Here is a 25,332-nt window from a genome sequence, read left to right as displayed (position 1 = left end):
AACCAATTGCTGTTTAAGTAAATGTTATAAAATGCAACGGCGTGCCCAGAGCATTAACTGTTACATTTAATACTCGTAACAAAATCCCTTGTATCCGCAGTATGGAGCAGGTTTTCTTGCGCAAGAATTGTCAAGGATGCACGGTGGCTGCTGAGGACTCAGCCAATGGTAGATGAACTGCGTTCCTTGTGGCCACAAATTTCAAAAGCAAATTATGAAGACAAGACATGTACGGTGCGATAAAGGTGCATTTGAGAACACAGAACGGGGGAGGTCAGACAAGGATATCTAAGTGGTGGGAAGCCTAAGAGGGGCTTGGGCCGTTCACCGGCCAAGCCGACAAGTGAAAGGAGAGGTCCTTACACTCAGGATCCGGCATCCGGCAGCCTGGCCACCTCCCCCCTTCCTCCATCGCCCTCCTTTGGGAAAACCTTTCCAGTCTGGTTTCTCACCCTATCTTGGTAGCGGCTTTCCAACATCAGTAAGAAGTAGCTACTTTTACCCAGGATTGGGTGGGGTAATTCACAAAGCCAGGATTGGTGGCAGAAACAATGACGTCGGTTGTGCCCCGCCCACAGGAGAACCCAATGGGATAAAGGGGGGGAGGGGTGCGCCTGGAAGAGAATGAAAGGCAATGCTTTTATTTTTAGAAGGAAGGTGGTCTCTTCGTGCAGCGGAAAGAGAAGAGGAATAACAGTAGCAAAGAAGTACAACTAAGCAGAAAAGGGCAAAGCACCTAAAAGGTTTATAAAGCACAGAGAAAAGCAGAGCTGGGAGTGACTCAGCAGCTGTGGGTCCAGAAGGAGGGGTGTCCCCCCCTCCACCGAAGAGCGGGGCTCAGCGGCCACCACCTGACGGAGGGACAGAGCAGGAAATGAAGCAGAGAGGGTCCCCCAAAGCACCACGGTGGCAGCCAGTGGAGGCCATTTTCTGCCGTCGCCGGGCACGCGGCAGAGAAACCCGTGGGCACAGCCTGGCCCCTCCACCATGCCGAGCCCCAGGCAGCTGGCACATCCCAGGGCGGAGGCTTTGCTCGGGGCTCAGCGTGGCTCAGACAGGACTTGGTAGAGTGCAGGGCAGTACGGTGTCTGGAAGCACCAGTCTGGAATCATCCCTACCTCCGCTGGATCCTGGCGCTGGCACGCACGGGGCCTTGGGCAGCTCACCTAGCGTTCTGTGCCTCAGTGCCCTCATCTATAAAATGGGGGTGATGGTAACGGCATCTTGCCAGGACACTGTGAGGATAAACTCAACACATGAAGGGTCTTACCATGATTTGTTTGAGCTGAAAACCAGAGGGTTTTTTTTTTTTTCTTTTAACATTTATTTATTTTTGAGACAGAGAGAGAGAGAGCATGAACAGGGGAGGGTCAGAGAAAGAGGGAGACACAGAATCCGAAGCAGGCTCCAGGCTCCGAGCTGTCAGCACAGAGCCCGACGCGGGGCTCGAACCCACAGACCGCGAGATCATGACTTGAGCCGAAGTCGGACGCTTAACTGACTGAGCCACCCAGGCGCCCCGGTTTTTTTTAATGTTCATTTATTTTTAAGAAAGAGAGAGACAGAGTGCGAGCGGGGTGGGGCAGAGAGAGAGGGAGACACAGAATCCGAAGCAGGCTCCAGGCTCCGAGCTGTCAGCGCAGAGCCCGACGCGGGGCTCAAACCCACGAACCGCGAGATCATGACCTGAGCCGAAGTCGGACGCTTAACCAACTGAGCCACCCAGGTGCTCCGAAAACCAGAGTTTAAAGAGAGGCACATACCTTGCCCAGAGCTACAAGAGGACAGAACGAAGCCAAGTGCCCCTCCCCGTGCACCCCGTGTTGGCCGTGAAAAACTGCGAATGGTGTTCTCGGGCTGGCTGACGGCCACCGAAAGCCTACTCTTTGCCAATACCATCCTGAACACTAGTATTTATTTAATCCCCCCAAGAATTGTGAGGAAGCCCACTCTTGAGATGAGGACATTAGACCCCAGAGAGATAGAGTGATTCATCTTGCCCAATGTCAGCAAAGGTTGGAACCCAGTCTCTAAGCTCGGACGCCCGAATCCCAGCACGAACCATTGCTTTCAGGCCTGACCTCCACTCCCTCGAGTCCTCCCCAGGTCGTCCTTTCCCTTGGCCTGGGGCTTGGGAGGTTCAAAGTGGAAGTCTGGACACTCCCACCTCCTAACCAATGGCAAAACATCCCTAAAACTGGTCTCTGGCTTTGCACAAAACTGGATACAATTCATGCCCCCCATTAAAGAGTGTCCAGTTAGCACCAGGGGGGGCCACTGAACACAACCCAAGAAGGTGCCTTCATGGAAAGGCAGCCTCAGTTCATTAGAGAAGCCGCATACATGTTCAGCCATTCTAATGGGACATCAAGGGGCTGTGTGGTTTACGTGTGATCCATGACGTACTCGTTCAGGGATGGGACACCTCTCAGCAGGAGACATATGGCCCCAAGTGCACGTCACATGAATATCTGGAACGGAGACCTTGAGATGCGTTATTCTCTCCTGCGTTTACACACCACGATGTCACCTTCCCACTTAAAATGATTTAAAAAGTTTGCATTGTACAAAGAGCGAAGGCAGCAATTTGAAGTGATGAAGGGCTTACTTATCAGAGAATGGGAAAATAGAGTCAAACAGGAAGAGGGAGTCTCATCCCCAGAAAGACCAGAGACATTCTGGTTTTGGGGGTGGGGGAAGCCACGTGAATACGACTGACGCGCGTGCAGCCCGAGGAGAGATGGAAAGAAGCCTAATCATTATCAACTAAGTAAAACAAGTCTTTATCTTCAAGCCCCTGGTTGGAGGTCACCATCTTCCCCAGGCCAAGTAAGGATGGTCTTAGTGGACAAAGGGCTGTCCTTTGCTCCCAGTGCTGGACCTGCTGACCTACTGTGGACAGAGCCATTTTCGCAGCACCCACACGGTTGTAGAACTCAAGAGAAATCCTTCCTTTCTATTCTCTTGGCCCCCATTCTCCAAGGCCTCCCTCCTCCCTCAGGCTCACTCAGGAGCGGTGCAGGGCAAGACAATAAAACCAGACTCTGGAGACGGAGAATCAGGGTTCAAATGCGACTTCCCGTTTTATTGGCTGTGTGACCCAGGGAAAGTCACCTAATTTCTCTGGACCTCTGACTCCTCCTCTGTAGGATGAAGATAATGACCTCCCAGGGCTGTGTCATGCAGTGGCATGGCAGACTTAAGCCCTTGCCCGGGCATTTCCACAGGGTGGGAGCTCTTTGATTGTTGTTTCACATGATTGTATTAAAGTCCCCAGAGTGCTCCCGCGTCTGTTCCTTTCCTCTTTCTAATCTATCCTGAACACTGATGCCAGATCAGTCTTCCTGAGGCATGGCTGATAACAGTAATCTCCCAACATAGTAATCCTTTTTATATGAACCGTTACGAGGCAGTTCGAAATGGACAGCTGAGCCCGGGATTGGGGGGGACCAGACACCCGGGAGCCTTGGCCACCAGTTGGACGCTCCCTCGAGAGCAAAGCACCTGTGTGGCAGTGTTGTAATCACCCGTGTTCATTTCTCCACCAGAATGTGAGGACCTCGAAGGTCAAGGACGGGATCTCCTTACTCCTCGCATTTGTTTCTTCAACAAATAATTACTGAGCGCCTGGTCTAGTCCCCAGGGTTGAGTAATAAACAGTCCCTTTTTTTTAAAACTATTTTTAAAAATATGTATTCATTTTTGAGAGAGCGTGAGTGGGGCAGAGGCAGGGGCGGGGACGGGGCGGGGGGGGAGGGGGGGGACAAAGGATCTGAGGCAGCAAATTCAACGTGGGGCTCGAACTCACAAACCGAGAGATCAGGACCCGAGCCGAAGCCGGAGCTCAACCGACTGAGCCACCCGGGCGCCCCTAAAACAGTCCCTTCTAACGGCTCAAATGCCTCAGAGGGATTTTTCTGAACTAGTGAACATTACCTAAAATTTAATGTCAAAGCTGCAGATACTTGATAATGATATTTCGTGTTCTCAAAATACAGATTCCCTTGTGGGGACGAATGCTGCTTGAATCTGAACTTTTCCGTTTCCAACCCTATTTTGGCCTCCGTGTTTAGGAAATATACATTCCAGCTTGTACTTGCAATATGCCTGTGTCATCTTGGCATTTGAATGTGCTGTTGAAAACCCTCAGCATATGCTGTGGATTTCGGAAGTGGATGCCAGCACAGCTGGTTCTGATCTGAATACAAACAAATACAACAGTTTGGTTGGCACTGAAATGTGATGACAGGTGACGATCTTTGGCGAGGTACGGGTCACAAGTGAGCCAATTAAGAATCTGCACCCTCTTCTAGACTCTAACTTCAAAAACAGACCGTTCATCGAAGATGATCCTACATTTGAAGCTTCGGGTTGGAGTTAAGGTTCTCCTTTTTAGGATAGGGCTTGACCTCCCTGTGTCATGGGAGGAACAGTGTCCCCTCTCCCCAAAATTCACACGTTGGAATCTTAACCCCCAGTATCTCAAAATGTGACTTTTTTTTTTTTTTTTTTTGGGAAAAAGGGGCTTTACAGAGCTGTTTGAGTGAAAGTGACGTTAGGGTAGGTCTAATCCAGTATGACTGGTGTCCTTATAAAGGGAAATCTGGACACAGAGACACACACAGAGAGAACACAGGTGAAGAGACCCAGGGATAAGACAGCCGTCTACAAGCCAAGGAGAGAGGTCTGGAACAGATCCGTCCTTCCTGGCCCTCGGAAGGAACAAACGCTGCCTGTCACGTGACACGTCGATTTTGGACTTCTGGCCTCCAGATTGTGAGATGGTAGATATCTGTTATCTAAGCCCCCGGTTTGTGGTGTTTGTTACGGCAGCCCTAGGCAACTGATACAGTTTAGATTCGGTGATCCTGCCCTTTGCGGCAGCTGAGATCTTAATGGATTCCATGACCCGTTTAGTTTTTTTCCACTCTTGCAAATAATCCAACGAGATCTAAACTCCACCTTGTGAAGCTGGAAGGATTTCTCGCCAATACAAGTTAATCTTTCAAAATAGCCACTGCCAAAAAGGTAACTTTGTTAGGGGCAAAACCACCAGCGGTCTCTCACCTGGATTTGCAAGGCGGCTACTTGTTGGTCCGAGAATCTGATAAGGATCTACAACAAAAAGAAAAGAAGTCAAATCCCAGAGACCTTGTCGCGGCTTGGTGTGATGTCACTGCAGGTATGATACCCCCGACTTGTGTTTCCAGGTTTCAGAGTCATTGAATCCCCCACACCAAAGTTGCCCAGCACCACTTCCTGTACTGAATAAGATGTCACGTGGAATCCGAGAGAAGTTTCTTGCCAAAGACCTCTTAAGCTCAGCTCTGGGTTGGGGTTCCCAACACCTGGCTCTCTCCATCCCAGGACATAAACTGGGCAAAGATGTGCTATGTCCCCACTGGGTCCGGGGCCACGCCGGCCACGTTGTTCAGCACACTGGCAATATCAACGGTGTTCCGTTGGATATCACCAATATCAACGGTGTTCCGCATGGGGCCTGGCATGAGTGCGGGCTTGCGGCATGCAGCCTGGGGGTAAAATTAAAAGGACTCGTCTGTCACAGAGAAGGGACGTGTGTGCAAGCAGAATATTCTTTCCATATTTACTGCATAGGTTTGGAAATGTCTTAGCAAAATCTCGAGTTATCCCTACTGAGTAGACTGATAATTTGGTCCATATTTTATGCATGGAGCCATGATAAACAAGACAAAATCTTGGGGCGCCTGGGTGGCTCAGTCGGTTGAGTGTCCGACTTCAGCTCAGGTCACGATCTCGCGGTCCGTGAGTGCGAGCCCCGCGTCGGGCTCTGTGCTGACCGCTCAGAGCCTGGAGCCTGTTTCGGATCCTGTGTCTCCCTCTCTCTCTGCCCCTCCCCCCGTTCATGCTCTGTCTCTCTCTGTCTCAAAAATAAATAAACGTTAAAAAAAAATTTAAAGAAGACAAAGTCACATTAACTTCATTTAGAAGTGACACATTTTAGAAACAGGCTGCTAAGCCTACTTCTTTTTCGATGGCCGTCAAGACGTTCCCTGAAACATACCTAACTGAGGACGCTGGTCTTCAGTTTTGGGCACTGCGGAAGGAGATGGTTGAGCAGCTGAAAATCCCAAAATAAAAGAGACAGTTAGTTATATAACTTCTATCTGGCCACTCATCTTTGATGCTGTATTATCATTCCATCGATTAGCTTAGCTATTAACATAATAGTCTTACTCTTAGACTAAGAGTAAGACTAAGACTCTTACTCTAAGACATGACGTGCTCAGGTCATGATGTTGTGGCTCGTGAGTTCGAGCCCCGCCTCGGGCTCAGAGCCTGGAGCCTGCTTCGGAATCTGTGTCTCCCTCTCTCTCTGCTCCTCCCCTGCGTGTGCGCGCACGCTCTCTCTCTCAAAAATGAATAAATAAACTTAGAAAAAAAAAATCATTGCATCTAAAGATCAAGTTGCTCTTTGCTGCCAAAGGAACAAACATTTTATGCTGATAAAGCGTAGATACCCTGCAGAAATCAGCACGCTACCAATGGTCACCAAATGTCACCAATGGTCATCTCCTGGTGAGAAGCAGATTCAAGCAACGGGAGCCAACACTGTACCTTTCGACTGGGGGGTGGGGTGGCCGTGACTGGTCCAGGCTGATCTCCTGGGTGGGTCATAAGGTAAATCTGCAAAGACAAATAAAATGACTGAAAGACCAATAATGTAATTTTATAATACATATTTTGTATGCTTTTTGTTTTGCGTCCGTTAGAATAAATACCGTGGATGAAAATCCAGCAATCCAAAGAAATACCCAACCTGTATCCCATTAGATTTGCGTTTTACTCAGAAATTATCGTTTTGTTCATTTTATCGATCTAATGTTTTCACCCATTGATCTGGAAACTCTCCTTGAGAGATTCTTACAGGGCTCCCTGAGCCTTCTAAGGAAACTTCCTATGACCACAGGTCAAGACCACATAAAGAGTTTCTTACAATCTACTTTGGTCTGCTTCCACCTGGAACTGACCTAAGTTCATCCCTTTGTTACCTTCATGACCCCCTCAGAAGAGAGCTGACAAATCTGATAAGTCTACCAATCCATGCTCGAGGTCGGCCCCTAAATCCCCCAAATGACACTTCTTCCTTGGAAACGAGCATGGCCTTCTCATCCTCTTACTTGCCATCTGCCTCTCTCAGTCACCCCTCATTTCTTTTTATAATCTCACCCAGTTATATATATGTCTTTAAATGTTAATGTTTATTTTTTGAGAGAGAGAGAAAGACAGAGCATGAGTGGGGGAGGGGCAGAGAGAGAGGGAGACACAGACTCGGAAGCAGGCTCTAGACTCCGAGCTGTCAGCACAGGGCCCCATGCAGGGCTCGAACTCACAAACTGAGAGATCATGACCGGAGCTGAATTCGGACGCCCAACCAGCTGAGCCACCCAGGACCCCCTCACCCAGTCCTATTAAATCAGTCTTAACTGTCCAGTTATTTCTCCATGTAAATATCTACTACAGCGCTTTCTCTAAATGAATTTAGAAGTTCTCTAAAAGAACTGCATGAGATCAATCACAAGACCGGAATAATATTGTTCCCACAACATGTTAACAATGACGGTAAGAGCTTAAGTGAATGCAACGGTTTCTTTGAGTTCATAATGTATTGTCATCTGTCTCGTAAATCTTCAGTGCACTTTGCACATACAAAGTTAGTAACTATCCTTCCCATCCTCGGTGCAAATTATGTTAACGATTATGAAGACTCTAAGTCATTTCGAGGTCCTTTCAAAAACATATTCCGGAACGGGTGCACCTGGGTGGCTCAGTCGGTCAAGCGTTTGACTTCGGCTCAGGTCGTGAACTCACAGGTTCATGAGTTCGAGCCCTGCATCGGGCTCTGTGCTGACAGTGCAGAGCCTGCTTCAGATTCTGTGTCTCCCTCTCTTTCTGCCCCTCCCTTGCTCATGCGCTCTGTCTCTCAAAATAAACACATAAACTTAAAACATACTCCAGAACATCACCATGCGTATCCTTACTAAGTGCACACACGAAGTGATTTCTACATGAAATCTTATTCTAGAACCACTGCAAAACTATGCCTTCTTGGATTGATGGGGGCTCAGTTCCGTGCCATGTGTCATTCTGGGCCAACTGAAAGCCACAGCCAGATACTTGAGGTATTCTGCTGCTGGACATCTGGAAATGGCTATCAAATCTCACTTGCAAGGCAGGCAATATAATTTGTTTTAAGCCTCTCTTTAAACAGACTATGTAACCCTGTTTTAGACTGGTAGTTTGGCGGGTCAGTCCTCAAAGGGTCTGCCTATTTTGCAAAAGATGCATCTCTTGGGGCACCTCGGTGGCTCAGTCAAGCGTCTGACTCTTGGCTTCGGCTCGGGTCATGATCTCGTGGTTCTGTGAATTCACGCCTCACGTCGGGCTCCGTGCTGGCAGCACGGAGCCTGCTTGGGGTTCACTCTCTCCCTCTGCCTCTGCCCTTCCCTGACTCGCGCTCTGTCTCTCTCAAAATAAACAAATAAAAGAATAAATAAAAAGATGTGCCTCTTCTTACTTTCGTATCCCAAAGAGCATACCACTGAAATGCAATGTGAAATTCAACACAGAGTTGCCTTAATTTATTTGGTCTGTTTGGCTACAAGCACCTCGGCTCGTGTGGTCTGTGAAATCCTACCCTTTATAGCTTTGGTCGAGTAAAAGATAATTTTTTTTTTTTTAACTTCAGTACTGCTCACCGCTTCTTCTCAGCTGGTATTTTTGCATTTTGGATCATAAGCCGTTCCCACTTGGCTCCTCAGATTCTCACTTTTCTGGTGTTGGGGTTGCACATGGGAATTAAATCTGCAGCCGCTATCAATTTACGGCTAAATGTCAACTTAAGTCTCTGGGCGCCCTTCGCACACAGATACCCACCCAGTTGAATTTTGTCTAAAAAAAAAAAAAATGGTCAGCCAGAATTTCAATCTGAGAACTGTCTCAGAAAGAACACTGGACTACTGTACCAGCGTCTAGCCGAATTCAGGAGCAGACAGGCGCACGGACAAAGGGGCTTCTGTTGACCAAATGAAAAAAAAAAAAGCAAGGCAATACCAAAATGTGTTCTAGATCCCAGGTCTCAAAGGGTGGCCCACGGACCAGCAAGACTGGTAACATCTGGGAGCTGGTTAGGAAGGCAGAATCTCACTCCAGGGCTACCGAGCCAGAATCTGCCCTTTAACGAGATCCCGGGTGACCTGGGAGCGCACTGAACAATGCCGGAGCGAGCCCGTTCTAGATCATCTCCATTACATGTTTCTAGGCAGGAATCTGTTCCCGCAGATAACAGATCTCAGAACCGCTGAGCGTGTCAGGACAAATGAGAAAATGCGTGCGAAGAGTTCTACGCTGGTTACCTTCCCCAGAGAGAATGCGAGCGGAACGAACGGCCGTTGGTCGCTGGTCCGCTACTACGTTAAACATAAAAGTACTGCTCATGTAATGTGACTGGAAAAAATTAACCACCCCACTAGCAAGAGACAAATATTTTGAAACTCTTTATTCATAAAACCCTTCTCCGGGTCTATAACAGTGTTCCGCCCTCCCCTGAAAATAAGTCAGGACCTTAACAACACGAAGTCTGACTCTAAGCCAAGAATCTGAGCTGTTTATATGAACGATGATTAACATGTTCATAAACATATTGCCACGGAAGATAAGTCGGCTTTTGTTTTCGTTCATGAAATTCTGGTCCAGTGCTTCCTTATCAGCTGCCGCTCACGCGCTGGGGGCACTGAGTTTCCCTCCCCAGGGAGGTGACTCTGGGAAAAGGCTGAATGAAGCCGTACTGATTCAGGAGGACACGCCGGGGCCTCTCCAGCCACCCCACCTCACAGCACGGCCAGCCCTGGGCATTTCTGCCCTTGGGCTGCTGTAGAAATTCCGACTCCAAGCGCATTTGCTATGTGTCCCTTGGCGATAGCGGGGCACAGAACTTCTACTAAGAACAGATTTTACATGGAATTTCTGCTGGTCACTTCAATGCACCCTCATTCTCTCCTGTACTGGGATCTTCAAGATAATTAACTCACACACTTGGCACAAGGTCCTGTGTTGGGGAAGGCTGCTTTCTGGCTCTGGTTCTCTTTTTTTCTGCACCAGGCTGTGTGTTTAAAAACTGAAGGTTATAAAAGCCATTCGTGGGCAGCTCAGAGTTAACAAAGAAACGTGCTCTATGCCATGATCCAGGCCAAAAAGCACGACGCTAAAAATCGGGAGTTTGACTAGCATTGGGTCCCTCCACACCAGCACCTTGATTTATTTCCTGGGAGCTGGGATCGGTTCTTGATTTGGCAAGAGACTCCTCCTCCCCCCAACCTCTCCCTTCCCTGGGCATCAGTGAATCAAGACAACATATAGATTCTATGCTGCATCCTGCGGGGTGAAGTTCACCAAGTTTTATATTCTGCTTTCATCACGCTTACAGAGGAACAGCCCTCTGGCCTTCACAGTATGCCCACGCCCACTTTATTTTTTAATGAACCAGAACTTGGACCATGCGAGAGCTCATCTTCATTCTGCAGGATCTATGCAGCATCTGCAAAGCAGTGTGCAAGGGCCCTGGCTGGGTTGGGTAGGAACAGATGAGATTTGCCTGCTGTCCATGAACCTAGAGGCTAATGCAAAGAGAAAGGCCAAGAGCTACTGCCCAGAACCACCTGATAAACACCTACTTAATGGAAGGCAGTTTGGGAGTCCGCCCTGATGTGGCTGAGTCACCCTCTCCTGTATTCCTGCAGACCTTCCTACGGTCTTCTAAGATCCCCCATCAAAGACATGGAGACCAGGGAGCGTTGTGCACGGCTTTCTCTCCTGGCTTTGCAGACCTCTGTGGTTACGGTCTAACCAGAGGGAAAGCAGAGGGTGCGTTTCCAGCCGTGAGCCGGGATGCAGACTTTCCACAGGGCCTGACTGAGGAGAACGTGCATTTGCTGCCTTGCCTTGACGGGTGACGTCGGAATGTCACTCAGTTGTGAATGCCAAAGGAGGAGTTGTTCAAGATTCTGAGAAACCCCTGAAGGGCACTGGCTTAAAAGTGAAAGTTAAGGTTGCGCGTGCCGGCTCAAGCCTCCAGTGTCTTTGGATAACATCCTAGACGTGCATGATGCTCTGGGGACTGCGTGATGGTGGAGGAGGAGAGACGGGGCTGCACAATGTCCCCCTTGGTGCCCACCATGGCTTTCATATAAACTGCTCCTGACATGCCGCAGGGGGTCAAAAACCAGCTTGCAAGTTTCAGTGGGTCAGACCTATGTCTTTTATGTCACTTGAGACCTCAAAGGGCCATGGCTCCCGAAGGCACGTGTTCAGCAAGGAAGGAAGGTACTTGCAACCCAAGAAACACATGAAGCACCCTAAAATCACGATCATCAAAAACAGAATGTAAAATGACACGCCTACGTGCAAACACTTTTTACGAGCAGGAGAAAGACGGATCTAAATGCTAAGTCAACAAAGAGATCACGAGGGAGGGTGCATTTTGAATCAGGAACCTTTGGGAAAAGCGAATAGAAGCCAGCCTGGGAAGAGAAGGGAGAGACATGGCCAAAGCAGTAACATGCCCACGTGTGGTTGTCTGGGAGGTCACCAACCTTGGCCAAGTGTGGGGTTAGATTGCAATGACGCAGCGACTTGATGGGGTAAGCAGTTGGGGGACCCGTAAGAAGTGACCCATTTGGGAAGGAAGGCCAGGAGGAAGAAAGGAAAAGGGAGATTGGGGTCAGCAGCCCAGGGGTGGGTTACACAGGGCAGAAAAGAGAGGAGGCAGGGAGGGACAGGAAGCACGGGGGAGGGGACAGGGCACACGCGTGGGTGGAGGAAGCCCCCTGTTCCCATGGCTGGGGGGTTACAGAAATGGAGCGGCCATGAAGGTCATGGCGGAGCAAACCAGGAGTGCAGGGGAACGGGAACTCGGGTCTCTATTCCCAAGGGCCCCAGGGGCCTCTTCCCAGCGGGGAGTCAGCCATCACCTCTTCTGCCGGCATCAGACACTTCTGAGCCCAGGAACACAGTTGGATCCCAGCCGGTCTGGGAACAGCCCTGTAGCACCTGCTTCCCCAGGGCCAGTGCCAGATTTCCACCTGCACCCCGACGGGCTTTCCGACTCACAAGTGCATCCTTCAAGGTCCATCCCTGCGTCCACCTAAGCGGAGAAGCAACTCTCCCCTCCCAGGTCAAACCCCTGGATAGTTCAGCAAAGAGCTCCGGCGTGCTCAGTCTGATTCAACTTCCTTATAGGGCGTATACAAGCATCTGTATCTCCCTGGACAGTCACAGGAGGGGTGGTCAAAACAGGTATTTTTGCTACAAACTGGAGTCTCAGAAACATACTCTGCTGGGGTAGAGCCAGGGAAGTGTGATCTCCTGCGGGTCACGCACAAATCACGGCCCCAAGGAAGAGCGTGGCCAGAGCGCGGAGGCGTGTCCCAGCCTTCGCTTCCCAGCTACTCCCCGCGCCCCGCCCCCCCCCCCCCACACCTGGAAAGCTGAATCTTCCAAATCTACTGTATCTCCAGATGCGAATAAAGAAAAAGGAGTTCCAGGATCCACTGCTCTACATATTAGCAAGCGATTAGCCAGCTGGTCTGACCACTGGGCTGTCACCAACGGATTTGGTCAACGTCGTGACCTTTCGACAAAACCCCAAGCCCAGCTCACAATCCCTGGATTTTGCGACTCAGTGAGATGCATCCATGAGGCAGCTTCAAACAAACCAACCAGGGGCGCCTGGGTGGCACAGTCGGTTAAGCGTCCGACTTCAGCCAGGTCACGATCTCACGGTCCGTGAGTTCGAGCCCCGCGTCGGGCTCTGGGCTGATGGCTCAGAGCCTGGAGCCTGTTTCCGATTCTGTGTCTCCCTCTCTCTCTGCCCCTCCCCCGTTCATGCTCTGTCTCTCTCTGTCCCAAAAATAAATAAACGTTGAAAAAAAAAATTAAAAAAATAAAAAAATAAAAAAAAACAAAACAAAAAAACAAACAAACCAGCACAAGCAAGCCAACAAACCGTGGCCCGCCGCTTCCCGGAAAGCTTTTCTTCTTTTAAGGATGGATGGAAATGGATTTTAAATGCTCACAAAACCGTTGTGATCTTCCTACACTTCCCTATGTTCTCCCAAGGATGCATTTATCAGAGGTGAACGGTGGGTTTCTTCAGGGCCAGTCCAGGTCATTCTAGACCCTGAATCTGATCCACAAGTAAATGGCCTGTGACGTCTCCACCATGACAGAGGGAACGAAGCACTTTCGCTAAACCTTTCCACCGTGTTCCCCAGGGAGAGGGGCGCAAATCCTTCCTCTGAGGTCAGAGAGGAGGGAATGGCCAGCCTCAAGGCTCTGTGGAAGTAACAGGACAGCCTCAGGGTGGGAACAGCTCTGAGAAGCTTCTTCACCCATGCTATTGAGCTCCTGACTGGAAAGAGACGACCGTGCCAAACTTAATGCCCTGGACCAATCCAAATTGAGTCTTTTGTAGTCTGGGTGTGGGACAGAGGCCAAAGGGCGACAGCTTGGGTCTAGGAACGCATGACTCCAGAGGCATGAATGACGATGGAAAAACCGGCCCCCTACCCTGAACCGCCATTTCCTCAGCTGGCGGGCTGGCGTGTTACCGGTGCAAGTCCTGGGGAGGGGACCGAGGTCTGAGCCACGCTGCTCCTGATCTGAAATGCCCTCCCCCTCCTTCCCCACCTGGCACACATCTAATCCTCCTGTGGCAGGTGGCCCTTCCTCTGGAGAGCGTCCTTCCCGCTCTCACGGAAGGGACGTTTGCAACCGCTGCTGGTCCTACAGCCTCTGCCATCAAAGATGATGCCTCTACTTCAGGTGAGAGTCTCAGGGGCGTGTCTGCTCTATGTTGCCAGCCCTTGAGGTTCGACACTTATGTGTGAGTCTCTCTCTGGCTCTAGGCGGCTCTACCGCGACATCTAGAACTTCAGGCGAAGCCCGGATGTGTGCCTGTGAGCTGGTTTCCGTCATCCCCTCCGCGGCTGACGCCCAGGAGGCGCTCCGTGGACATCGTGGAATGAACAGGCCAGCCTTCTGCAGACAGGAAGCTTTCTGCAGTCTGGCCCAGAATGTAACACTGTGCTTGTCACTAGTAAGCACTTGGTGATATTTACTCTTTCACGAATGGCATGAAAATCAATTACCTAGAGCAATCAGGAAAGACATAAAGAGTCCGATGCAAATATCACCTATGACACGCTTCTGCTCTGAATCACTGGCTCTCGTGACATGCCGAGAGTCCAACACTAACACTATGGGGACGCCTCGTGCTTCGTGTGTTCCCCCGAGGACGCGCATCCTTTTGTCACCTGGCGCGCGGGCGGGTGCTTTTCCGCCAGGCTTCCAGGGTGCCAACTTTGCCCATCTGCCTTTCAGAGCAGCTAGTTAAGGGGCCGATCTGCTTTTGATTCTGCGGTCAGGGACCTGAAGTGTGATCTCTGAATGAAACGGTCTGATGGAATCTGGGCTCCAGATTCACAGGGGCAGAACGAGACTGCTCAGGACTCCCTTCAGACCCAGGATCCGCACCCTCTGACTCTGGTGACTTAGGCCACGGATCTCACGGGACATCCCAGGATGTCTCTGCAGGGACAGATCACACAGGGGTGTTTTTCGTACCTGGCCTAGTTGTAATTCTTTGCGTGGCCTCAGGATATACTGAAGTATTTGGGAAAATAAAAGCTGCACCCCCTGCAGACAAAAGGAAAGACAAAACATGTGAAGGTCTTTTGTTGTGGTTGTTGATCTCCTGCAACCAAATCAACTTTGCCCTGTGACACCAAAGGGAGGGGACCCCCTGGAGCCGGCCATCTGGGACTCCCAGGGGGTGGGTGGGGGGGGGAAGGGATAAGCAAACGGGGGCAGAAACTGATTCCGACTATGGAGATAGATGTCAGGCTATACTGCGTCCCATTTGTCCGAAAGTGTCCCGTGTTTTGATGGTATGGCTTCTTGCTGAAGCGCATCTGTGTGTCCCCTATCACCCCCAACCATCTCACTTTATAAAAAAAAAAAAAAAATTCTATGGTGCGTATTTTCAATTATAAGTTGCATAAAAATCCAGAGAAACATTTTACAGAGCCCTTGGAAAACAGTCCCAAAGAATTACAAATATTTTTTTTGCCAAAGGATGTATGGATCTTATTAAAAATAAATCCACATTTCTCTTCCAATGCATGTTTCGCCTTCTGTGTCTCAATCCACTGCCCGTGTCGTGAGCAGGAAAAAAAAAAATCCCCTTCTGCAGTTCGGTCCATTTGGAATCAGTCCTCCCGTTCTTCGATTGCTTCTACGTTTACCAGTAACACTAGTAACGAAAGCAGAGCGTTCTCGAAACTTTCACTCACTGTTATAAATTTTCTAAACAACTGTGAAATGATCAGAAAATGTGTCGCTCAAGGGGGTTCTTAAGAGGGGGAAATCACTCGGCCTAAGTCACTTGTTATTTTCTGGCCACAAGGTCATTAATAGGCTGACGTGTGTAACCTACAGTGAAAAAGCATACGACTGACTCCAAGCTTTTTTTTTTTTTTTTTTTTTTTTTTTTTTTTCACTTTCAATGAAAAGCACAATGTCCTGAATCTGGAGGACCAAGACCAGAGCCATCTATCTCACTGTAATACCCGAACCGGGACTCGCTCACGTTACGCATTTTGGGAACACGGCTGTACTTCCGTGTGAGGCTGGCCATGAATCGGCTTCTTTGCCGACGATGGGGTTCCCCAAGCCTTGATGGTTCCCGCCCCGGCCTGAGTGGTGGCAGAAGGGCCCTGCCGGCTGACACAGTGGGGCGAGCAGCCTGTGGCCAGGCTTCGGCAGCTGTCTCTATCAGGAGGGAGACGGCGGATGCCAGCCGCGGACACGTTCATCCGCAGAAAGCCAGCCTCGACCATGAGGGGGATGGGGAAGGTTAGCGGGGATGAAGCATCCTGTTCAACTCGACTAGCCTCAGGCCATAAATAAACAGATAAAATGCAGAATCTGTGGTTAGAGACGGGATAGCAGGGATTGGGTTAGTAACTGATTTCATATCCTCCAAAATGACAACGCAGTCTCCCTTTCAGCCCCAAGCTCCCAAAAAGTGACGAATGAGCTTTCTTTCCTCCTGCCCTTTGCAAACGTCCAGAGTCTGTGCAAGAAGATTAAAGTCAGGATGAGTCAAGTGGCCTAAGACTTTTCCTAAAAGGAAAAAATAAAACTCCTGCTTGTCCTAGTACACGTTCCTTTGCGAACAAAAAAGAAATAAAAAGAACCCCAAGGGCCCCCTTTATATCGAACATGCTTTTAGTTTCTACAGTCAGCACAGCGGCAGATTGTAATCCAGCAAAAGAGAGGTAAGGCAACGGCTAAGGGCTAATTCTGCACCTCTCCTGGCCGAAAGAAGTCCTTTGATGGTCCAAGGGGGTGGGGAGTGCTCAGAAACCAAAATGGGCGCCCCCTGCCGGCCGGCTCTGGTACTTCAGCAAGAGCCTCCTGCATATGAAGAACCCCTCGAGCATCCCCTCTGTTCTGCCTTCCTGATGCCCTGACCGGCCCGCCATCCACCTTGAAAGCGTGCAATCTGTGGACGAGGCTTTGCGCGTGTCCTGTGGGGAAGGGGCAGGCCCAGCATTACCTGTGTTTCTAGCATGCATTAACCGTGGAGAGTTTTGTAAGGCTTTATCAACATCATCTGAAGTCAAATGTGGAAGAGGAGCTACAAAACAAAACAAAAGCGACATCAAAATGAAAAAAGAGAGAGAGAGAGAGAGAGAGAGAGAATTACCCTCCTTAAAAAAAAGAAGAAGAAAGAAAGAAAGAAAGAAAGAAAGAAAGAAAGAAAGAAAGAAAGAAGAACACCTCCCCACCCCCACCCTACTTTCCTGAGCGGCTCGGAAATCTCTCCATGGCCCTGCGGCTGGTTAGCGTCTTAAAACCTAGGTGGGCCCATATTTAATTCGGGGAACAAGTGATCGGGATGCCAGGCAAAGCATTTACACCGGAGCCCACACCCAGCCCCCTGCTGCGCTATTTCCCTCTCCTGCCAACCATGCTTGATGTCTGAAAAATTAAACCATACAGCAAACCGGGTGAATTCATGCCTCCAATCGCCAATATGCCATTCCCACTCTGTCAGGTGAAGCCACATGTCATGATATGAACTGGAAACTTCTCTCACTCTGTGCTCAGGTGGGACCGGGAGGGGGCTTGGTTTAGCTTCAGGGAGGATGAGCCCCGTAATTCCCATCGAGGGCCTTTCTGTCTGTTTCCGTTTTAGTGTGGGACACCACGGGGACTCAATAATGTGTGACCAGAGGAAGCTCTGCCATGTGATCCTCTTGGTGGAGGTGACCCGGGGGGAGGCAGTTGAAGCCTCGTGTGATCCCTCAGGCTTCTGGGAAAAGCGCTTGACCACTTGTCACATGCGTACCTAGATCGTGGCCTCGTAAGCGTTTGGTTCTCCCAGATCCTAAGTGAGAACTGGGTTAGGGCGGGAAGAAGCTGTCACAGACTGGACTGGACCCCCTCAGCTCGGGTTGGCAAGAACCCGCACCCCAGCGATCTCCGTCCCGACCCTCTTACTCTCTCTGAGGTAGTGCAGGTGGGAGAGAAGGATGTCAGCGTTGTAGCTCGGGGTGAGCCTCTGGAAGTCGTCCTTGGTCATCTTGCACAGCTCCTTCCCGTCGATGTTCTGGAACAGCAAGATGTCGACGTCCGGAAGGCCATACTCTTTCACTGCCCACTCCAGCCACTGCCGGACGTGGTCCGTACTCCACAGTGTAGGATCTGAAAGGGGTTGGGACAGAAGCAATCAGCTAATCGGCTCCCGAAGACGCATTTCCAGGGCGCAGCAACATCCCAGGCAGGGCCCCCGCCAGCCACGGCTTCCCGGAGGGGCCCCTTCCCCGCTGTTCTAGAAGACAGGCTTCCAAACAGGCGCGGCGCCCTGTCAGAAGCAAGTGTCTTGGGGGAACGACAAAAACAAAAAAACAAAACAAAAAAAAACAACAAAAAAAAGCCATCTGAGTCACGCCCAGAAATCGCTGCCTTTAAAGTGAATTGTTCTGGAACACCACTGGCCCCTCATGGCTCAGATCATCTGAAGTTTCATGTAGGCACCAGGCTTTTTTATTATTCATTTTGGTCACTTAGTTTCATTTTTATTTATTTATTTACAAATGAAAAAATCACGGAAATTTTCTCTCCTTAGGGAACTGTTGGCATCGAGAGCTCAGAACACAAATCAGGAAGACGCTCATCACCGTCCGTCACGCAAAAAAAGCATTCGTACAAAATACTGAAAAATACTGACCGCAAAACTGGAAGTCAAGCGTAGGTGAACGAAAACCCTAGTGCCTCCCATGGGCTGGTGTTTCTTTTTTTTTATTATTGTTTTTCTTAATGTTTATTTTTGAGAGACAGGGAGAGAGAGAGAGCGAGCAAAACAGGGGTGGGGCAAAGAGAGACAGAGAGACAGAATCTGAAGCGGGCTCCAGGCTCTGAGCTGGCAGCACAGTGCTCGACGTGGGGCTCGAAGTCACAGACTGTGAGATCATGACCTGAGCCGAAGTCGGACGCTTAACCAACTGGGCCCCCCAGGCGCCGCTGGGTTGGTATTTCCAAGAGAGAGCGGTTGGTTTCCTGCCTTTCCTGCAGAGAGTTTGATTTTGCACCTATCAGGCACCTGCAGGAGTAGGGGGCTGGCTGGGGGACCTTCTCATCACACAGCTACGGCACACAAACACCCCACCTCAGGCAGGCAGTGTCATCCCACTCCACTGCCACATATGGGAAGGGACCTGGGTAGAGTCCCAGAGGGCGCAGCCAGTGGGACAGCCACTGTATTATCCCCAGTGGAAATACAGCCAGGAGCACCCCACACAAACAGCCTGGGCAGAGGGATATTTAGGGCACCCAAATACCGGCAGGTAGGAGGGGCACCTGGGTGGCTCAGTCAGTGAAGCGTCTGACTGCTCCTTGGGTCATGATCTTGCAGTTTGTGAGTTCGAGCCCCCCATCGGGCTGTGCACTGGCGGATTTTCTCTTCCTCTGCCTCTCTCTGCCCCTTCCCACTTGCATGCAAACTTCTCTCTCTCTCTCAAAATAAATAAACAAGTTTAAGAAAAAAATGCTTGCACATGGGAGACACCCAGGCAGGGAGCAGGAGCCCAGAGTTCGAATCCCAGGGTCCTTCAACTCGCTGCAACCCCCAGAGACTGTATCCCCTTCCTGCATCTGTTTTTACATGTAAAACGAGAGCCTTGACCTTGGTTCTGTGGACAGGCCCTTAGAGGTCAGGCATGTTGCGATGCTCTGGTCGTAATGAGAATCTGGTGTAGGGATAACTCATCCTTTGGAATCACTTCGTAGCTAACAGCTTTAGAACTTTGGTCTTACTAACGGTTCAGGCTACTCAAGAGTCGGGCATGGTGTGTGCCCTTGGAAGAGGTTTTAAGTTTACAGAAGTAAACAGCAGTAACAGTGAGAGGCTTCCAGACAATCCTACCATCAGAGCCTCCTCCCTCTCGCCCGCTTCCTCTCTGCTTTCCATTTTTCGTCTCTCCCTCCTTCTGTCTCCCCCACCCTCCTCCCATCCACACCCTAATATTTCATTTCTTTTCTTATTCACTTAATTTTTTAAAAAAATTTTTTAAATCTTTATTTATTTTTGGGAGAGAGAGAGCGCATGAGCAGGGGAGTGGCAGAGAGAGGGAGAGGGAGAGAGGGAGACACAGAATCAGAAGCAGGCTCCAGGCTCTGAGCTGTCAACACAGAGCCCGATGCAGGGCTTGAACTCACAGACCACAAGATCATGACCTGAGATGAAGTCGGACATTTAACCCACTGAGCCACCCAGGCGCCCCAAGCTTATTCACTTATTTTGAGAGAGAGAGAGAGAGAGCGAGCGAGCGAGCATGAGCAGGGGAGGGGCAGAGAGAGAGGGAGGGAGAGAATCCCAAGCAGGCTCCAGGCTCCAATTCTGGGCTTGAACTCACAAACCATGAGATCATGACATGAGCAGAAACCAAGAGTTGAATGCCCAACAGGTGGCCCTCGTATCTTTTTTAATTGAAAGAAATGACTTCAAATCCAATGGAATCCACCTCCTAGCTTCCCCCGCCTCAACACCCCCGAAGCAACCACCATTCTGAGCTTGGTGCCCATCATCCCTACGTATACTTGAATACTTTTACCCTATCAACTATGTGTGTTGGTTGTGCTTTTATTTTTTTAATTTTTATTTTAAAGTTTATTTATAATTTTGGAGAAAGAGAGAGAGACAGAGCTCCAGCAGGGGAGCGGCAGAGAGAGAGGGAGACACAGAATCCGAAGCAGGCTCCAGGCTCCGAGCCGTCAGCACAGAGCCCCACACGGGGCTCGAACCCCCGCACCGTGAGATCATGACCCGTGCCGAGGTCGGACGCTCAACCCACCGAGCCACCCAGGCCTCCGGTGCTGTTTGTGTTTTTAAACTTCACATGAACGGTATCTGATTTGCTCTGGGCACCCACCAGTGTATTTTCAAGATGTGTCCAAGTTAATCCACGTGGGAGTATTCCATCGTGTCAGCTAAGGAGCTCTCGGGCCCCCTCACAGGCGTGGACACAATTCACTTCTCCGTGAACACCCGAGCGTCCGTGCCCACCCTGCACATGTGAAGGAATCGGCGCTGGTCCACAGCCCTGGCTCTACGTTGGAATCACACGGAGATGGGGGCCCGAGCCCGGTCTCGCCCACGGAGATTCTAACTTCATCCTGCCGGAGGGCAGCCTGGGCATCGGAACTGTTAGAAGCTCCCCAGGTCATTCTTAAGCGCAGCCGAGGTTCAGACCATCACCCCCAGGGGCCTCGCTGCTCCCAGTGTGGGGCAGAGTCTCGGGCGCCCCTCCCCACCTACATTTCCACCAGTTCTCGAGATGATCTGCGTGCAGGTTAAGCGTGGGAAGGGCGGGCCTGAAGGGGCCACCTAGACGTGGACACGCTGGGTCGCGGGGCACGGACATGCTCAGTTTTTCCGGCTGCTATCGGATCTCAACCAGTTTTGTAACACTCACGCCCTCAACCAGCAATCCGCGCACAGCATCTGAAAACCATGGACAGCTCCGTGTCAACGAGAGCATCACCTACAAAACCTGAAATGGCAGGAAGGTGTGTACCTTCCTCTGTAACCCAAACACACGGGACCGCTTCGGTTGTCTGCGAAAATGGAGTGCGTACACAGAAGGGTAACTTTGTCCACCAGGAAAGTTCAGGTGGCTCGTCGCCACCGGGTCAGGGTTTTACCTTCAGGGATAAAAATGGTCAAAACCCCAGACTGCTTTTATAGAAGGTCTTCCTTCTTCTTCTTCTTCTTCTTTTTTTTTTTTTTTTTTTCTCATGGCCCTGTCATAATTCCTCGTTATGCAGAGCTGGATCGTATTTAATGAGCCGCAACTCAAGCCCTCATCCCCCTCGGTTCTGTGCAGAGGACAGTCGCAGACACTCACACGGAAGGTCCTGCCGTCTGCTGTCCCACCCTTTGTGTTTTTATTTTGTCATGTTCTGCTTTTAACAACCCAGAAGGACTGTTTTGGTCGGGGGGGGGGGTGGGGAGTAGCTACTTCCTAGAAATCAGTTCATTCTGGGAATGCATTTTCTTCTCTTAATGGTATAACCAGATATTTAAAAAATGATATAGAAGTATCTTCCTGCAAGTCCCTGGGTTCATGTTAAAATAGTGAAATGACACCTTAGGAAGACAGCCAAAAAAGAGAAGTCTCGTTTCTCTGTGGTCCCTCGCCACAGAGATTGGTTTCCCTCGCTAAGCCCAGCTTATTCAACTTTCCTTTCAGGGACTCACGGGCGAGACCCCAGAGACCAATTCTTTGACCTGTATTGTTCTCATTTCCAACGTTCTCACTTTTGGTTGGTGAAACGGCTGTTTTCTTCTACCGCTGGCGTGACTATAAATTGCTACCGCCTTTGCAATGAACAATTCGGCGATACGTTTGAGATGTCCTTAAAAAACTGTGTGCATCGTCTATGAACTAAAAAATTCCACTTCTAGAAATTTATCATAAGGAAATAATAGAGGATGTGCGCAATGATTTATTTTCAAGGATGTTCTTTGTAGTGTTGTTTATAATAGCATAACATTGGAAACACCCTAAATGTCCGACCGAAAGAAAACGAGTTAAGTTGCAGTACATTTAGGGATGTTTCTGTGATGCTTGAAAACTAAAATGATACCGCAGAATATATCGATATGAAAACGTGCTCAAAGTGAATTAAATTGAAAAGTCTGAAAACATTATTGAAGCACAATTATACTTTGTGAAGAAATGTAAATATATCCATGGAAAGAATTTGGGAGAGCTATGCAGAAAGATGTCAACCACCATCTCTGGAGAACAAGTGATGGGGATTTTTAGATTTTTTTTCTCTTTCACCAAACTGCATTTTCTCTTATTTCTCCAATAAACATGTAATACTTAGGATAAAAAGGTGCTTATAAAAATGTATTCTGCTCTGTTTCAAAATCAAAACAAGATCTTACAAAGGATTTACATATATGCATATTTGTTAAGGTGTTTTTATAAAACTTTCAATGGTGTAAGATTTTAATCTCACTTTCTTCTACAGTTGACGAATGGGTATCTTTTTCATTTGAAAAGAATAAAGATATCCAAAATTGCGTTACTCCTGTATCTTTTTGAGAATGGATCTCCGTGTCCCTGTCCTATACGTTTATAAGCGAAGAACGTGAAAAACCAAATATGGTCATCTGATAGAATAAATGAGGATGTTCCTTTCTGACCTATCCTTGGGGCACCATTATTCCAGACCTACTCTGGAGGTGTCATAACAGAGCACCCTTTTCAAGGGACAAGGCCAATCTCCTCAACACGAAGCACAGGACACTTAGTTCGCTGGGTCCCGATGTCTTCATAGGTGTTATTCTCAACCATTCCCCATTCTGTCTTCCTACAGCCACACACGCCCCATGCCTGTGCCCAAACACCACCCACTGCCTGCAGGACCAGCCCCTTCTTGTCCCCTTACCTACACTCACCACCTGCTTTGGCCATCTGTCCTCAATGCTCTTGAGGGGTAAGCGCTTGTCACAACCCTCTGGGTAGGGAGGTGATGTCAAGACTGCAAGCCCACTCCCTGCACCAATGACAGTGCCCCAGTGAGCCCCACCCACCCCAACTACCCCGGCCCAGCACGGATGCTACAGCAGTAGGTCGCGTTTTGGAGAGTTCAAGTCAATGTGTTGGGTCCCAGCTCACCCTTCGACGCCATAGAGAGCCCAGTAGCGTCTCTTGGGTATCCTCCATGGTTCATGGTATGTCAGCAAAGTTTTCTTCTTCTGTCCCACCCTGCCGTCACTGAAGGAGGCTCACGAGGTCCCACGAGATTCAAGAGACCTTACCTCCTTCTCCGATTCCCCACTATGCATGTGAAGGAGAAAGGGGAGGGGGCCAGAGAATGAACCCCAGCCAAGGTATCGCCTTTGCCTGTGTTTAGGTGTGCCATCTCACACCTTCCACCTCCAGAGAGCAGCGAGGCTCAGAACCCATCACCTAACCTCATGATGGAGCCTGCTTTTCCTCTTCCATAAAACAACACGCAGAATCCAAGGACCTAAGGCATGATTCCCATAGGACAAGGACTAAGATTAAGTAAACTCACGTAAGAGTTACTGAGCATTTGCTACACACGAGTATGGATTCGGAGGCGGCCAGGAGAAAGAGACGCCAAGGAAAAACATAAACTTTTCACCAGAAGGGCTTGGCTTGAGCCTGGGTTAATGAAAAGGATTTGACAGAACTAAGGTGACAGAGCAGAGAAGCCCTTTAGTTTACGGGAGCAGCGTAAGCCCGGCTTCATAGCTGCAGAGGCATGAAACACCAGAGGTGTTGAGAGAGAAGGGAGAAACCAGGGGTGGCTACAGCGGAGGGTTTCAGAGGGCGCACACAAATGGAGGAGGATGGATATGAACGTTGAGGGTCCGATCAAAGGGAGCCTTAAACGTCTTGCTAAGAAGGCTGGACTTGATGGTCCAGGAATTTCCGAGCCACTGAAAACGTCTGAGGCATCGAATCATAATCACATCGAGTACCCCAAACTTGGTGGTCAAATAAAAGGCTCTTGGGGGGTTCCGATTCAACCATCTACTAGATGTAAACGTTAACCTCTCTGGAAATCATTTCCTTCTTCTGTGGGTAATTAAGTGAAATGTCAGGGGAATAGAAAAGTAAAGGAGATAATGAATGTGAAAGCACTCTGCCAACAGTAACATACTGCGGAGAAAGAATGCATCCACACACTGGATTTCGCATCGTAAACTCTGCGGAGATGAAATAAACAATCTATTATCGCAGGAGCAGCCTCTTCCTTTAAACGCAGAGGTCTGATTTATCGCTTTATTTTGAGAAGCTTTTGGAGGTGCTTTCTGTCAGATGAATTATGAACCACTGAAGATAAGTTGTTTGGTTTTCAGCCTCCAGTCCAATTGTTTTGAAAACATCTGTGCCACCAGCCCACATCTCACCGACATCAAAATGGTAAGCCCCCATAGTCCAAGGGAGGTCAGGAGTTGCACCCTTTAAATTACTGCTGGGGGCGGGGGGGAGTGGCGAGCAGTGCGTGGGTGGAGGGCTGAACTTATTTTTACATTTCCCTGAAACTGTTTTCTGACCTAGTAGAGTTCCACGGCTGCCAGGAAAATATTAAGTAGATATTTAAATCAGTTTGTGAAACAGAATACCTCATGCAGGCAAACATCCTGTTTCAGACCCCCCACCCCCTGCCAGAGGAATGAATAAAAGTAAGGTTAAGCAAGAGTCAAACTGGTGAAAATATAAGCCCCGAGTGACATTTTTCTTGAACAATACCAGCGTAAGATATTGGCTTTCAGATTAATAAAAAAAAAAAAAAAAAAAAAAAAAGGACCAAAAACATAAAATGTATCTCCAAGCCATATCACAACCCTATGAAATCTTTGTTTATAAAACCCAGCCCTGGGCAAGTCTGCCAGTCTGCTGTCCGAGACACTCAGAAGCCTGCAAAAATAAGACTTAACATTTTGTTTCCTTGTAGGGGGAGGCTTTACATTTACAAAGCAGGCTCAATAGAACTGGCCTCCCTTCGGGCTTCACTGTATCACAGGTTGAAATCTGAACACAAAAAGCCTACACCCAAGGCTGTTTCTGAACCTTTTGATTTCCTAATTCATAGATGAGGTTCAGTCACCATTTTGATAGCTATTGATTTCTAATTTTTTGTTTTAATTAGTGAATTAGCCAGCGAATGAGGTCTATATGA

The 25,332-nt window shown here is 49.2% G+C and overlaps 1 protein-coding gene across 16 annotated transcripts in view; it reads right to left on the bottom strand.

Annotated features, from left to right (window-relative positions):
• The window catches only part of ERG (ETS transcription factor ERG), a 267,584-nt gene that overhangs the window by 4,749 nt on the left and 237,503 nt on the right, over positions 1-25,332 (bottom strand). For 8 of the 16 annotated variants that reach the window (XM_045501369.1, XM_045501368.1, XM_045501367.1 and 5 more), the window contains 6 exons: positions 17,605-17,808; positions 16,658-16,738; positions 14,662-14,733; positions 6,598-6,666; positions 6,044-6,100; positions 5,068-5,115 (listed from right to left, as the gene is read on the bottom strand). In XM_045501369.1, the coding sequence (XP_045357325.1) occupies positions 5,068-5,115; positions 6,044-6,100; positions 6,598-6,666; positions 14,662-14,733; positions 16,658-16,738; positions 17,605-17,808 (531 nt within the window). The remainder of the gene's footprint in view (positions 1-5,067; positions 5,116-6,043; positions 6,101-6,597; positions 6,667-14,661; positions 14,734-16,657; positions 16,739-17,604; positions 17,809-25,332) is intronic. The other 8 variants (XM_045501374.1, XM_045501372.1, XM_045501371.1 and 5 more) reach the window with 4 other exon arrangements.

This window comes from Leopardus geoffroyi, chromosome C2 (assembly GCF_018350155.1).
Source record: "Leopardus geoffroyi isolate Oge1 chromosome C2, O.geoffroyi_Oge1_pat1.0, whole genome shotgun sequence".
Classification (NCBI taxonomy): domain Eukaryota; kingdom Metazoa; phylum Chordata; class Mammalia; order Carnivora; family Felidae; genus Leopardus; species Leopardus geoffroyi.
The sequence above is the reverse complement of the archived record's forward strand: the minus strand, read 5'-3'. Positions and strand labels throughout refer to the sequence as shown.